The 13,027-nt window shown below is 40.6% G+C and overlaps 1 protein-coding gene across 1 annotated transcript in view; it reads right to left on the bottom strand.

The window, feature by feature from the left end:
* galnt13 (UDP-N-acetyl-alpha-D-galactosamine:polypeptide N-acetylgalactosaminyltransferase 13) overlaps positions 1–13,027 on the bottom strand; it is a 399,948-nt gene that overhangs the window by 277,767 nt on the left and 109,154 nt on the right. Inside the window, exon 3 of the mRNA XM_063052267.1 lies at positions 11,179–11,347. Coding sequence (XP_062908337.1) covers positions 11,179–11,347 — 169 coding nt within the window. The remainder of the gene's footprint in view (positions 1–11,178; positions 11,348–13,027) is intronic.

Raw genomic sequence — 13,027 nt, 5'->3', positions numbered from 1 at the left:
CCTACTTAGTTATAATTGCTTGTTTATATATTGCCCCTCTAATTTTATTCCCCTTATAAATCTTACCTGATTCACCAGTGTTCTTCTAGACAATAAACAATAGGTGCAGGAGTAGGCCATTCGGCTCTTCGAGCCAGCACCGCCATTCACTGTGATCATGGCTGATCATCCACACTCAGTATCCAGTTCCTGCCCTATCCCCATAACCTTTGATTCCGCTATCTTTAAGAGCTCTATCCATCTCTTTCTTGAAAGCATCCAGAGACTTGGCCTCCACAGCCTTCTGGGGCAGAGTATACCATACACCATTCTCTGGGTAAAAAAGTTTTTCCTCAACTCCATTCTGAATGGCCTACCCCTTATTCTTAAACTGTGGCCTCTGGTTCTAGACTCACCCATCAGCAGTAACATGCCTCCTGCCTGCACCGTGTCCAATCCCTTAATAATCTTATATGTTTCAATAAGATCCCCTCTCAACCTCCTAAATTCCAGAGTATACAAGCCCAGTCGCTCCAATCTTTCGACATATGACAGTCCTGCCATCCCAGGAGTTAACCTTGTGAACCTACGCTGCACTCCCTCAATAGCAAGAATGTCCTTCCTCAAATTTCTAGGGAAGACATCTGTTGTCCTTCCTTGGTCTTACACCTTATGCAAATCTAGATCCAAAAATGAGGTTAATTTTTAAATCAACACGCACAAAATGCTGGAGGAACTCAGCAGGCCAGGCAGCATCTATGGAAAAGAGTAAACAGTCAATGTTTCAGGCGGAGACCCTTCATCAGGACTGGAAAGGAAGAGGAGAAGTCAGAGTAAGAAGATGGAGGGAGGGGAGGAAGAAGTTTTAAGGTTACAGGTGATAGATGAAACTGGGAGAGGGGGATACATGGCTGTGGTAGTGGGCCTGGGTGAGTACATGGTTGAAGAGTCAAAGAGCAGTCGAGATTACAGAGGGAGCAGTGAGAAGGGTTTCACTGAACTCCCATTGAAGGGAAGATTTAAACTTATTCAGGACAGACATCCCTCGAAGTGACTTTGCAGTAGTAGTAGTATTTGTATCACAAACACGAGAAAATCTGCAGATGCTGGAAATCCAAAGAAACACACACAAAATGCTGAAGGGACTCAACAGGCCAGGCAGCATCCGTGGAGAAGAGTAAACTGTCGACGCTTCGAGCAGAGATCCTACATCAGGACTGGAAAGGAAGCGGGAAAAGTCGGTGTAAGAAGGTGGGGAGAGGGGAACAAGCACAAGCTGGTAGGTGATAGGTGAAACCGGAAGACGGGGGAAGTGGCTGTGGAACTGGGTATGGGCAAGTACACTGAGTTAGCATGTTCTTTGAGGTCTTGAGTTCAAGTATAATTAGGAATGGATAAATGTCAACATTTCTATTCCTGGCCAGATTTACAAAATAAAATAAAATCAGGAAGCATCCTAAATTTCCCAGAATGTATGTCCCATGTTTGGTGTGTCCTGCCATTCCTCTATTATATTAGTCCAAGTTAAAGTCTAGACAGCAACTCTTCTCCCCACTAAACTAAAATCTTGAATGTTTCACTCTGTAAGTGCAATACACCATGGAACTGAAATCTATAACATACTGACACGCATTAGCAAAGTCTTCCTGAAGTTTTAATTGCTGAGATCCAAAGACCCATGTCAGCTCCTATTGACAGCAATTACCTGGTAACCAGTTCTAACTTGCCACTGAATTAGCTGGACAAGCAGATAATTTTACCATCAATTAACAAAGCAAAACAAGTAAAATATCAACAGCAAAACAGAACTAAATTTTAATAAATCAATCCCCAAAGCCCACAAAAATCCATCCATTTACCAAAATCACATTTCAAACTCTTTAGAAGCAGTGCTCTGTGGAAATTGGCTTTATGCCACTCCTAATGCACTAATGTTTAATAGGTTTAATATGAAGTAAACATGTTAAATATACATCGGAATTGAAAATCCATTATGGAAAACTTTAGAAATTATAAAAGAGAATTGTGATCGGTTGTCTGTACTTGCAGTATTTCATTCCCAAGAAATGTCTCATATTTTTGAGTTCTAATTTTAAACCATGCCTCATGACAGTAAATTTCAAGTAATAACTGGAGGGGTGGGTGGATTAAGAACTGGGGTGGAGGTTGTATGCTGAGAGAAATGATATTGGAATGCCAGTCCTCAGACAGTGTTATGGAACCAGGACAAGCAGTTTGGCCGTTATTTTTTCAGAAATACATTTTTGTTAATATTTTTTAAGACAGTTCACCAGACGGAGAGGAATAAAATGGACAGAGAAAGCATTGGCTTAACTGCTCAGTGCCAAGGTGTCCTTGAATCTCGAAAAAATATCACACCAAATATTTTGCAGATCTATGCCCCACCATTCCTGATCAACCACCTCAGCACGAAGAGAAAAATTATATGAACTTTGTGTAATTATCCTATATGGAAAAATAGATAGCATCAGATGAAGAATCTGACAAAGGAAAGAAAAGAAATGGAGGTCTATGGGGGAGGGAAGGGTTAGATTGATCTTAGTTGATTAAAAGCTTGTCATAACATAATGGGTCAAAGGGCCTGTGCTATCCTATGTTCTATGACATGGGTTATGTTAGGGTGTGTTCTGGAGTTATGGATTACAGCAAATAATAATTTCAACAGCAACCAGTCTTCAGATCTGAATGTGGATCATAGATGGAGTTTAAAATGCAGCTCAATAGTGTTCTGGAGCTGCAGAATGAGGTCAATTGCAAATCAAGAAACACACCACCGACCTATGACTGCATATACACGAATGCTGCTCAGAAACAAAGGTGATTAACATTTATTTTGGGAGTTTAAAGTGTTGGTATGAAGATGAATTGTTTGAAAATTATGTAACTCAAAGGAAGCATTGTACATACATTGTGATTATAGAATTGTCCTGCAGTTACCTTTGATCTTTAGCATATAAAAATGTCATGTAATATTGGATCAGGGAGCCTTTTTTTTTAGATTAGATTATGAGGACACTCAGTCCTCGTTTACTGTCATTTAGAAATGCATGCATTAAGAAATGATACAATGTTCCTCCAGAGTGATATCACAAAAAAAACAGGACAAACCAAAGACTAACACTGACAAGATCACATAATTATAACATATGTTACAACAGTGCAAAGCAATACTGTAACTTGATAAAGAGCAGACCATGGGCACGGTAAAAAAAAGTCTCAAAGTTCCGATCGACTCCCGATAGTCCCGATAGCAGGCAGCAAAAGGGAGAAGCCTCTTCTAAGAGTGTCTCCAGTATGATGCCTGCTTGTTCTGCTGAACAAAGACTTCTATATTCACAGCTTCAGTGTCTCCTGGCGACTTCAATCAATGTCACAACAGGCTTAAAGAATAACTATTTCTCCCTCCACAGATCCTGAATGATCCATGTACCCCAACTTTGTATGTGTTTTTTTAAAAATTCTCATCTGCAGTTTTCTTTACAGATGTAGTCAGAACCATCTCCTGTCCTGACTTTCAGTTCACTTATCAGCATCAAAAATGAATAAATATATATATGCAGAAAGTCTGAAACTAATAACTCACCAGGGGTGATTGATAAGTTTGTGGCCTAAAGTAGAAGGAGATGAGTTATTCACTTCAAACTTTCTGCATACTCACTCAGAGTTTACCTGCATGTGCATGTAGTGAGAGCTGTATAACTCATCTCCTTCTACCTTAGGCCACGAACTTATCAATCACCCCTGCTATGGACACTCTGGAGGTCCAAGATCTGTAAGCTCCATGACCGCTGGACTAAGTGTGTACATGTGGAAGGGGACTATGTTGAAAAATAAATGTGCTAGGTTTTCTAAAATTGTCTAAAATTAACTAATTTTCTAAAATTGACTAAAAATAAGCAGACAGTAGCCCTACATTTTGAAATACTAAGCTAAGCATATAGGAACTAAATTGGATAACCAAAAATAGACGAGAGCCTGTGATGCAATGAACCTGCAACTATTATTATGAGAGCTGCACATCAGTTTAGTGCTGCTTGCTTGTGAATGATTTCCGTGTCTAAACTGTTAATTGGATATTCATATTAAATTACATATTTAAAACAATGCCAAATAATTGGCAACATTTACAGCCAGCTTGCACTTCTTAAAACTAGCCTGCTTTGTCAAAATCTCCCCATTTTTCTTATATCAGCTTTCTTTAAAGAATTGGACTCCATAATATTGTCTTATATCTGGAAGTATAAGAATCAAAGGATATCGAAAATTCATTTACAAAAGCCCAAGTCTGACGGAGGGCTGGGATTACCTGTATTTAGGCACTATTACTGAGCTGTCAGTGCCAGGGCTTTAATGTTTTGGCAACAGGGGGCTCCGGATAACCTAGCCCCGGGGCTCCCTTGTGGCTATGTATGGAGTCTAACTCCATTGTCAATTCCTCCTTGCCAGCCATGCTGTTCTCTAAGTTAGAGAAGCCTGGGACTTCAAAAAGTTTGAGTTTTGTTTTGAAAAATTCCATCAGAATTCTAAATCAGATTAGGAGTGTTCTGAATTTACCAGAGACCTCTGTACAAACACCAATTTCTTTCAATCACTCCTTTCTACCCTCATGGTCAGATAAAACCTACCATGCTTGTAGGGAGTAGGGTCTAGTTTCTATTGAAGACCTGTACATAGAGGGACAGTTTGCAACATTTAGTCTGCTGAAAGAGAAATTTGAGCTGCCTCATTCACACTTTTTTCATTACTTACAAATTAAACACCACATTCAATGTAAGATTTGTAATTTTGAAATCCTTCCAGGGAAACATATGCTTTTTGATATTTTAAAGAACCCTCCTGACTCCAGGCATCTCATTTCTAAGTTTGTATGTTTGTTTGATAATTGCACTGTAGCGTCTACTGTGAAGATTAGAGACGCCTGGAGAGAGGAGTTGGGCATTGAATTATCTGAAGCTGCCTGGGATAAGTGTTTGTCTATGATACAGGCTTGCTCTGTTAGCAGCAGGCACCAACTGATCCAGTTTAAAGTTGTCCACCATCTCCATTACTCTAAACTTCGATTGCACAGGATTTACCCTTCTATCTCGCCAATGTGTGATAGATGCCAAGGGACGGAAGCCACGTTGTCACACACCTTTTGGTTTTGCCCATTACAGACTGGATTTTGGTCCAAAATATTCGACTGGTACTCAAAGGCCTATAAAAGATCTTTCCCCTTGGAAGCTGGTCTCACTATATTTGGCTGCTCGCAATCTACTATTTGTTTCCCTGCAGCCGTACAACAGTCTCTGATGCTGGGGATGATTGTTGCCAAAAGACTTATCTTGAGGGAATGGAAATCACCTTCTCCCCCTTCCTTTCGGAGATGGATGGTTGATATGATCTCAGTCATACAGGTGGAGAAACTTAGGTTCTTGAGAACCAGCTCAATTAAAAAATTTTCGGCTATCTGGGATCCATTTCTTGCCTACCTGGACGAGGCCGGGGGCAGATGAGCAATTTCCCCCAAGCTGATTTCTCACGGCTCTCGTTTGAGATTTAATGTTTAGTATTTTTGAGCAATTTCTACAATAGGCATCCCTCTAATATTATGTCTCTTTCTTTTTTTTTGCTTATTTATTTTTATACATGTCTGAACTGGTATGTTCTTGTTGATTTCATTATTTTTTGGTTTGAAAATTTTGAAAGTATTATAAAAAACACTAGCCTGTAGCTGAAGGGTATATTGCCTGACTGGGCTGAATAGCTGATAGTGCATGAAAGCTGAGAGATACAAGTATAGGCTTAATATAGTTCTGTCTCTGAAGAGGAAGCATGGCCAGAGGCATGTCACAACATCTCTCAAGCATGCTCTGCTAATCAATATTCAGATGGCTAATTTGACTTTGGTCTCAACACCATTTTCTCATTTGTTTCCAATAATGCTCAATATTCCAAGAATTTATGTCAGCCTTCAATGTAGTCAATGGCTTAGCCTCCATAGCTCCGAGTTCCACACCCTCAGAACAAATTTCTAATCTCCATCTTAGATGACCGGAACTTTATTCTGAAACTATAAATTCTCGGTCTAGGTTCACTACCCTCATTCACATCCCTCATCTCACCATCATGTAGCATGTGAAAGATTCAAGTGTAAGATTAATTCCAATCACCTGGTTGTACCTCTACTCCTGGCATACAGGCAGAGACTAAAGAACATAGCACCAATACTGAGGACCAATGAGGTATGGTCAAGAAAGATAGAGGAGCGTTTACAGGACTGCTTTGAGTCGATAGACTGGACAATACTCAGGGACTCATCTTCAAATCTAAATGAATATGTCATAGTTGTCAGCCACTTCATCAAAACCTGTGTGGATAGTGTGTGCCTTCAAGAACATACCAGACATATCCCAACTACAAGCTCTGGATGAACCAGGAGATTCAGTCTTTTGAGGCTAGATCCGCGGTGTTCAAGATCAGTGATCCAGAACTATGCAAGAAGTCCCTGTATAACCGACAGAAGGCTATTTTAAAAGCGAGAAAACAATTCCGATTGAAGTTCGAGACAGAATCGGATGCAGGTTAACTCAAGCAGGGTTTTCAGGCAAGTACTTCCTACAAGACTGAATTTAACATCATGAATGGCTATGGTACTTCACTCCCAGGTGAGCTCAATGCACGCTTTGAAAGGGAGAATAAAACTACACCTGTGCGATACCCAGCAGAATCTGGTGATCCTGTGATCTCTGGCTTGGAGGCTGACAGTAGAACATCTTTCAAGATGGGTGAACCCTCACAAGACACCAAGCCCAATGGTGTACCTGGTAGGGCAGTGAAAACCTGTGCCAACCAACTGGCAGGATTGTTCGAGGACATATTCAATTTCTCACTGCCACAGGATGACAGTCACATCCAAGAAGAGCAGGATGAGCTGCCTCAACCACCATCACCTAGATGCACTCACATAGAAACAAAGAAAATAGGTGCAGGAGTAGGCCATTCAGCCCTTCGAGTCTGCACCGCCATTCAGTATGATCATGGCTGATCAACCAACTCAGAACCCTGTACCAGCCTTCTCTCCATACCCCCGATCCCTTTAGCCACAAGGGCCATATCTAACTCCCTCTTAAATATAACCAATGAACTGGCCTCAACTGTTTCCTGTGGCACAGAATTCCACAGATTCACCACGCATTGGGTGAAGAAGATTTTCCTCATCTCGGTCCTAAAAGGCTTCCCCTTTATCCTCAAACTGTGACCCCTCGTTCTGGACTTCCCCAACATCGGGAACAATCTTCCTGCATCTAGCCTGTCCAATCCCTTTAGGATTTTATACGTTTCAATCAGATCCCCCCTCAATCTTCTAAATTCCAATGAGTACAAGCCCAGTTCATCCAGTCTTTCTTCATATGAAAGTCCTGCCATCCCAGGAATCAACCTGGTGAACCTTCTTTGTACTCCCTCTATGGCAAGGCTGTCTTTCCTCAGATTAGGGGACCAAAACTGCACACAATACTCCAGGTGTGGTCTCACCAAGGCCTTGTACAACTGCAGTATTACCTCCCTGCTCCTGTACTCGAATCCTCTCGCTTTAAATGCCAGCATACCATTTGCCTTTTTCACCGCCTGCTGCACCTGCATGCCCACTTTCAATGACTGGTGTATAATGACACCCAGGTCTCGTTGCACCTCCCCTTTTCCTAATCGGCCACCATTCAGATAATAATCTGTTTTCCTATTTTTGCCACCAAAGTGGGTAACTTCACATTTATCCACATTAAATTGCATCTGCCATGAATTTGCCCACTCACCCAACCTATCCAAGTCACCCTGAATCCTCTTAGCATCCTCCTCACAGCTAACACTGCCGCCCAGCTTCGTGTCATCCGCAAACTTGGAGATGCTGCATTTAATTCCCTCATCCAAGTCATCAATATATATTGTAAACAACTGGGGTCCCAGCACTGAGCCTTGCGGTACCCCACTACACTACCCCAGTACATCTCCTTTGATACATAATAATTAAAAAATGATTATGTATTGCAATGTACTGATGCCGCAAAACAAATTTCATGACATATGCCACTAATATTAAATGTGATTCTGATTTGGATGCCCAGTCGTGGGTGGACCAGATAGCAAAGACACATTCACTCAAGTGCCAAATCACACAGTGGAGGATATGATTCTGCACAGAACAGGTAGCTGCAAACTGAGACGGTCCTGGATGCCACAAAACAATACCACTATCAAGAATATTGCAGGTGCTAGCTCAGAAAGCAAAGGCAGGAAAGTCCTTTTGCAGAGGAATTCAGTGGAGCAGGTTAGAGAGCAGCTAAAAGGCAAACACATCACAAAGCTAAATGTCATTGGATAGTTTACCAGAAAACACAGAAAACTTCAAACATCTACAGAGTCTGACGCAGGGTTTTGCACAGAGCTTGGAGTCTAGCTTGATAGTGGTGTCCAACTCCATCTACAAATTTGTTGACCCAATCAAAATACAGCATCTAATAGCTAGATGTTGCAGTTTGCAGTGATATACAGGCAGAAATCACCGAATGTCCGGGTGCCATCATGACCGTGAATTGCAATATTCAAAACAACTGAATGATCATGAAGCAATTCCTCCAGAGGATTGCTGGCAATTCCAAGCTCAACAGGTCTATGGTACACAAACATTCATCCTCCCATTCAAGCAACACACACGAAAAGTTGCAGCAATGTGTACTATCTACAAGATGCACTGCAACAACTCACCAAAGTTCCGAAGGCAGCACCACGACCACTACCATCTAGAAGGACGAGAACAGCAGATGCCTGGGAACTCGACCACTTGGAAATCCCCTTCCAAGTCACTCACCATCCTGACTTGGGAACATATTCCTTCACTGTCACTGGGTCAATATCATGGAATTCTCTCCCTAACTACACTATGGGTGTACCTACACCTCAGGGACTGCAGCAGTTCAAGGCAGCACCTTCTCAAGGGCAACTAGGGATGGGTAATAAATGCTGGTTTAGCTGGCGACGCCCACGTCCCGTAAAATGAATAAATTTTAAAAAAACACAAAATGCTGGAGGAACTCCGGACAGGCAGCATCTATGGAAAAAAGTACAGTCGACATTTCAGGCAGAGATCCAGGTTTCCAGCATCTGCAGATTTTCTCTTCTTTGTCATCTTCCCATCCATCCCAGTTCATCAAAGCAATTCACAGCCATGATGGTGACAGTCAATATTCAGTGATTTCTGCTTGTGTTGCAATGGAAGTTGAAATACATTGCTAAGGTATTTTTTTTGCACACACAAAGTCTGTTTGATCACATATCAAACTTCACAAAGCAAACTACTGAAGAATAATTGAACCATGTTAAAGACCAGCATAATGGACCTCTTTGATAAAGGCAATTATTGTTTCACACTTTTAATATGCTAAAGTTACCTGACACCTCTTAGCTCATGTTCCAAATAGCAGGTCTTAATGTCTGCAGGTATACACTACTTCTTTCACAAAAGTGATAATGGTTTGGTCCATTGTGAAAATGTCAGCACTTTTCTTTTCCTTTTCAGGGGATTCCTTTTTCTTTGTAAAGGGTCAATGAAGAAGATGGATTTGGCTAAGATACTACCCTGTAGAATCGGCTGGGGTGATTTAACTCAAACAGCCGCTGTTATTTTCATTTGAGCCAGGTACAATTCCAATGATACAAACGTTCGCTCTTGAAGTTCACTTATTTCAGTTTCATCAGGATCTGGTAAAATTCAAACAGAATCAATGCATTTTGAACACACCGGGCTGACACATTCTTCTGCTGAGATCCTTTATTCTTCTCTATGTTCTAGCAACCTGCCTGTTCTTGATGGCTTTTACCCATCCTTCCAGTTGTTCAATATTCATTACGAAATTATAATTCGTACACTCAAGCCTGAAAACAATTTCTATATCCAGATGCCTTAATCTCAGGAACAAATTCTTTTGGCATGTGCCTCACCACTCCATGAGCCTTTCTGCAACTTGTAATTATAGACAACAGCACAGTTGAAATAATCAAATTAATTCGCTAGCAGCTAGCCTGAAAACGGACAAATGGGGAGGGGTGGAGGGAGGGTGTGTATATGCACGCGCGTATGATTCCTCGTGCTGTTGTGTTCTAAGATTTTCACAGAAATAATCAAAGAAAGGCAAGTCTGTGCTAAATATTCATCACCATCAAAAGAAAAATTGTTGCTCAAACATCACAATGACTTTTCTTTGACCAGGGAGAAGTGTTTTTAAGTGCAGCCTATATATTTTTGAAGTACAGAACGACACAACTCCATTCTAGCCCTCACATCGAAGTTGCTGGTGAACGCAGCAGGCCAGGCAGCATCTCTAGGAAGAGGTACAGTCGACGTTTCGGACTGAGACCCTTTGTCAGGACTAACTGAAAGACCTGACGAAGGGTCTCGACCTGAAACGTCGACTGTACCTCTTCCTAGAGATGCTGCCTGGCCTGCTGCGTTCACCAGCAACTTTGATGTGTGTTGCTTGAATTTCCAGCATCTGCAGAATTCCTCGTGTTTCCATTCTAGCCCTCTTCTTTTCATTCGCACAATATTCTTGTATGGCTGAATTCCATAGTTTTAATTCCTCACTGAAGAGCAGAGGAAACCCATTTATATGGCCTGACTACATGATGACTATGTACTTACCAAAAAGGACATGAGCACATGAAACTCTACTCATGTGAAACATGGCCAGTTAACAACTCAGTTAAAGGTGGCAAAACTTATTAATCCTATTCTGCCTAATTTTTAGCTGGCCGGTGGTGTAATGGCATCAGCACAGGACTTCAGGGCCAATGGGCCTGGCTTCGAACCCAGCCAGCTACTTGCATACTTTCCATCCATGCTAGGTTAGGCACTGAGCTAGCAACTCACCCTCAATAGAACAAACGAATGCTAAGGAAACGATAAAATAGGCCACCCGATGCACCATAAGGTGCGAAAACGAACAGCAAAGCTCACTAATTAATTTACTCCGCACACAACTTTAAATCACTGAACTGTTCTGCCAAGGAAATCTGATCTTGATGCAAGTATGAGTAGCTTAGATTATAAGTGTGTCCACATTTTAAAGGAATTATGATTTATGTTGTCATTTGTACATCATTTATAACAGAAAACCAATACAGTGAAATGCGAAGTAGACTTACCCTTCCAATCTCACATCTGGAAGAGTTCTATTCAGTGCAATCATGTCACTAGCCATGAGATTAAACTGATTGATTTTGAACAAATCTCTCATTTTCTCCTGATCTTCTTTAGGAATATGGACAGCCTTTCCCATTTCACCCGGACCTTCTTGTGTTCTGGATATGACAGCTGGAACACATAATGAAAGTCAGAGCATGAAATACAAAACATATACATAGACACAGCAGCATAATTTGCTTTAATCTAAATATATATCTATACAAATATTCCATCATAAATGCCATATTTTTCACACTAAACAGATATATTTCATGTCAATTGTAAAGCATAACAGAGTACAAATTCAGAGATAGGACTTCAGTAAAGTATTCCACTCCAGGTCATACAATTTGCTTGATCTGCAAGACCATTACAAACAAGAGGGTGTCAAGAACCAGAGGTTCTTTGGAAACAAATGTCTAGGAAGTAATATACTAGAGGAAAGAACAGAGAATAGACACATTAATAAATGGCAAACACCAAAATTCTGAAATTACAACAGAATGCTGGAAGAAACCTCTGGAAATCAGACAGCATCACTGGAAAGAGGAAATTATCATCACCCAGGACATGCCTTCTTGCCAATGCTACCATCAGAAAGGAGGTACAGGAGCCTGAAGGCACACACTCAATGATGCAGGAACAACATCTTCCTTTCTGCCATCTGATTTCTGAATGGACATCGAACACTACCTCACGACTTCATTATTTTTATTTTTGCACTACATAATTATTTTATATATATATATATATATATATATATATATATATATAATACACACACATATACATACACACACTTACTGTAATTCAGTTTTTTTTCCCCTATTATTATGTATTGGTTTGTACTGCTGCCCCAAAGACAACAAATTTTGTGACATATGGCAGTGATATTAAACTTGATTCTGAACACTTCAGATCCAGGATGCTTCTCCAGAACTGAGAAAAGCAATATACTGAAAAGTAGAATAGACAGCCCTCAGTTCTGATAGAGTCTGAAGACCTGAAATGTAAGTAGTGATCCCATTGTCCAGCTGTGTTTATCTGCTGTGAAAACGTCAAATAAGAAACGGGTGATGTAACAGTGGTGTGCTGTGCACAAAGTCACCAGAGCGCCACTGAAGCTAGTAGATACGGAAGGGTTTTATTCAACAAAATGAGCAGCAGCCATCACATTGAGATCCTTTTGGAGTAACAGGCCTGTTTGAACCAATATTACATGACATGTTATATGCTAAAGATCAAAGGATAATTCTATGGTTACATTGCATCTACAATTCTTCCTTTGAATCAGATACAACTTTCACACTTCTTTCTTTGCTTTTACACTTCCTTCTTCGCACCCACACTCCAGACACCCAAAATGAATATTAATCAGTATTGTCTGGCTTTCAATTAATTGGAGTCCACAGCTCAAGGAAACTATTGTCCAGGGCTGCATTTTTAATTTAATCTACACTCCATGTTCAGGTCTAAAGATTGGTTGCTGATATTAATATTTTGCTATATATCCTACCTCCAGAATACATTCCAACAGTAACAATGCAAATTTATCAGGAAATTGTCTGCGTTCATGATTCCTACATCTTCTTTGAAGATGGGGAAAATTTGGCTAAAATATACTGACTAAATTAATGCTAATGTTGGATTACAGGGTCAAAGATTTGAATCATCAAACTATGCTGCAACGATGAAGTCAGTCACCATTTTCACAATTCCATGCTTACTACAGGAGTCTTGTGGTGACGGGGTGTCAATTGATTTAGAAAGTCCTAACAATTTATGAAGGTAACAGTACATGCCACATAA

Source organism: Mobula hypostoma, chromosome 6, assembly GCF_963921235.1.
Source record: "Mobula hypostoma chromosome 6, sMobHyp1.1, whole genome shotgun sequence".
NCBI lineage: Eukaryota > Metazoa > Chordata > Chondrichthyes > Myliobatiformes > Myliobatidae > Mobula > Mobula hypostoma.
Note: the sequence above shows the minus strand (reverse complement) of the source record. Positions and strands in the feature narration are given on the sequence as shown.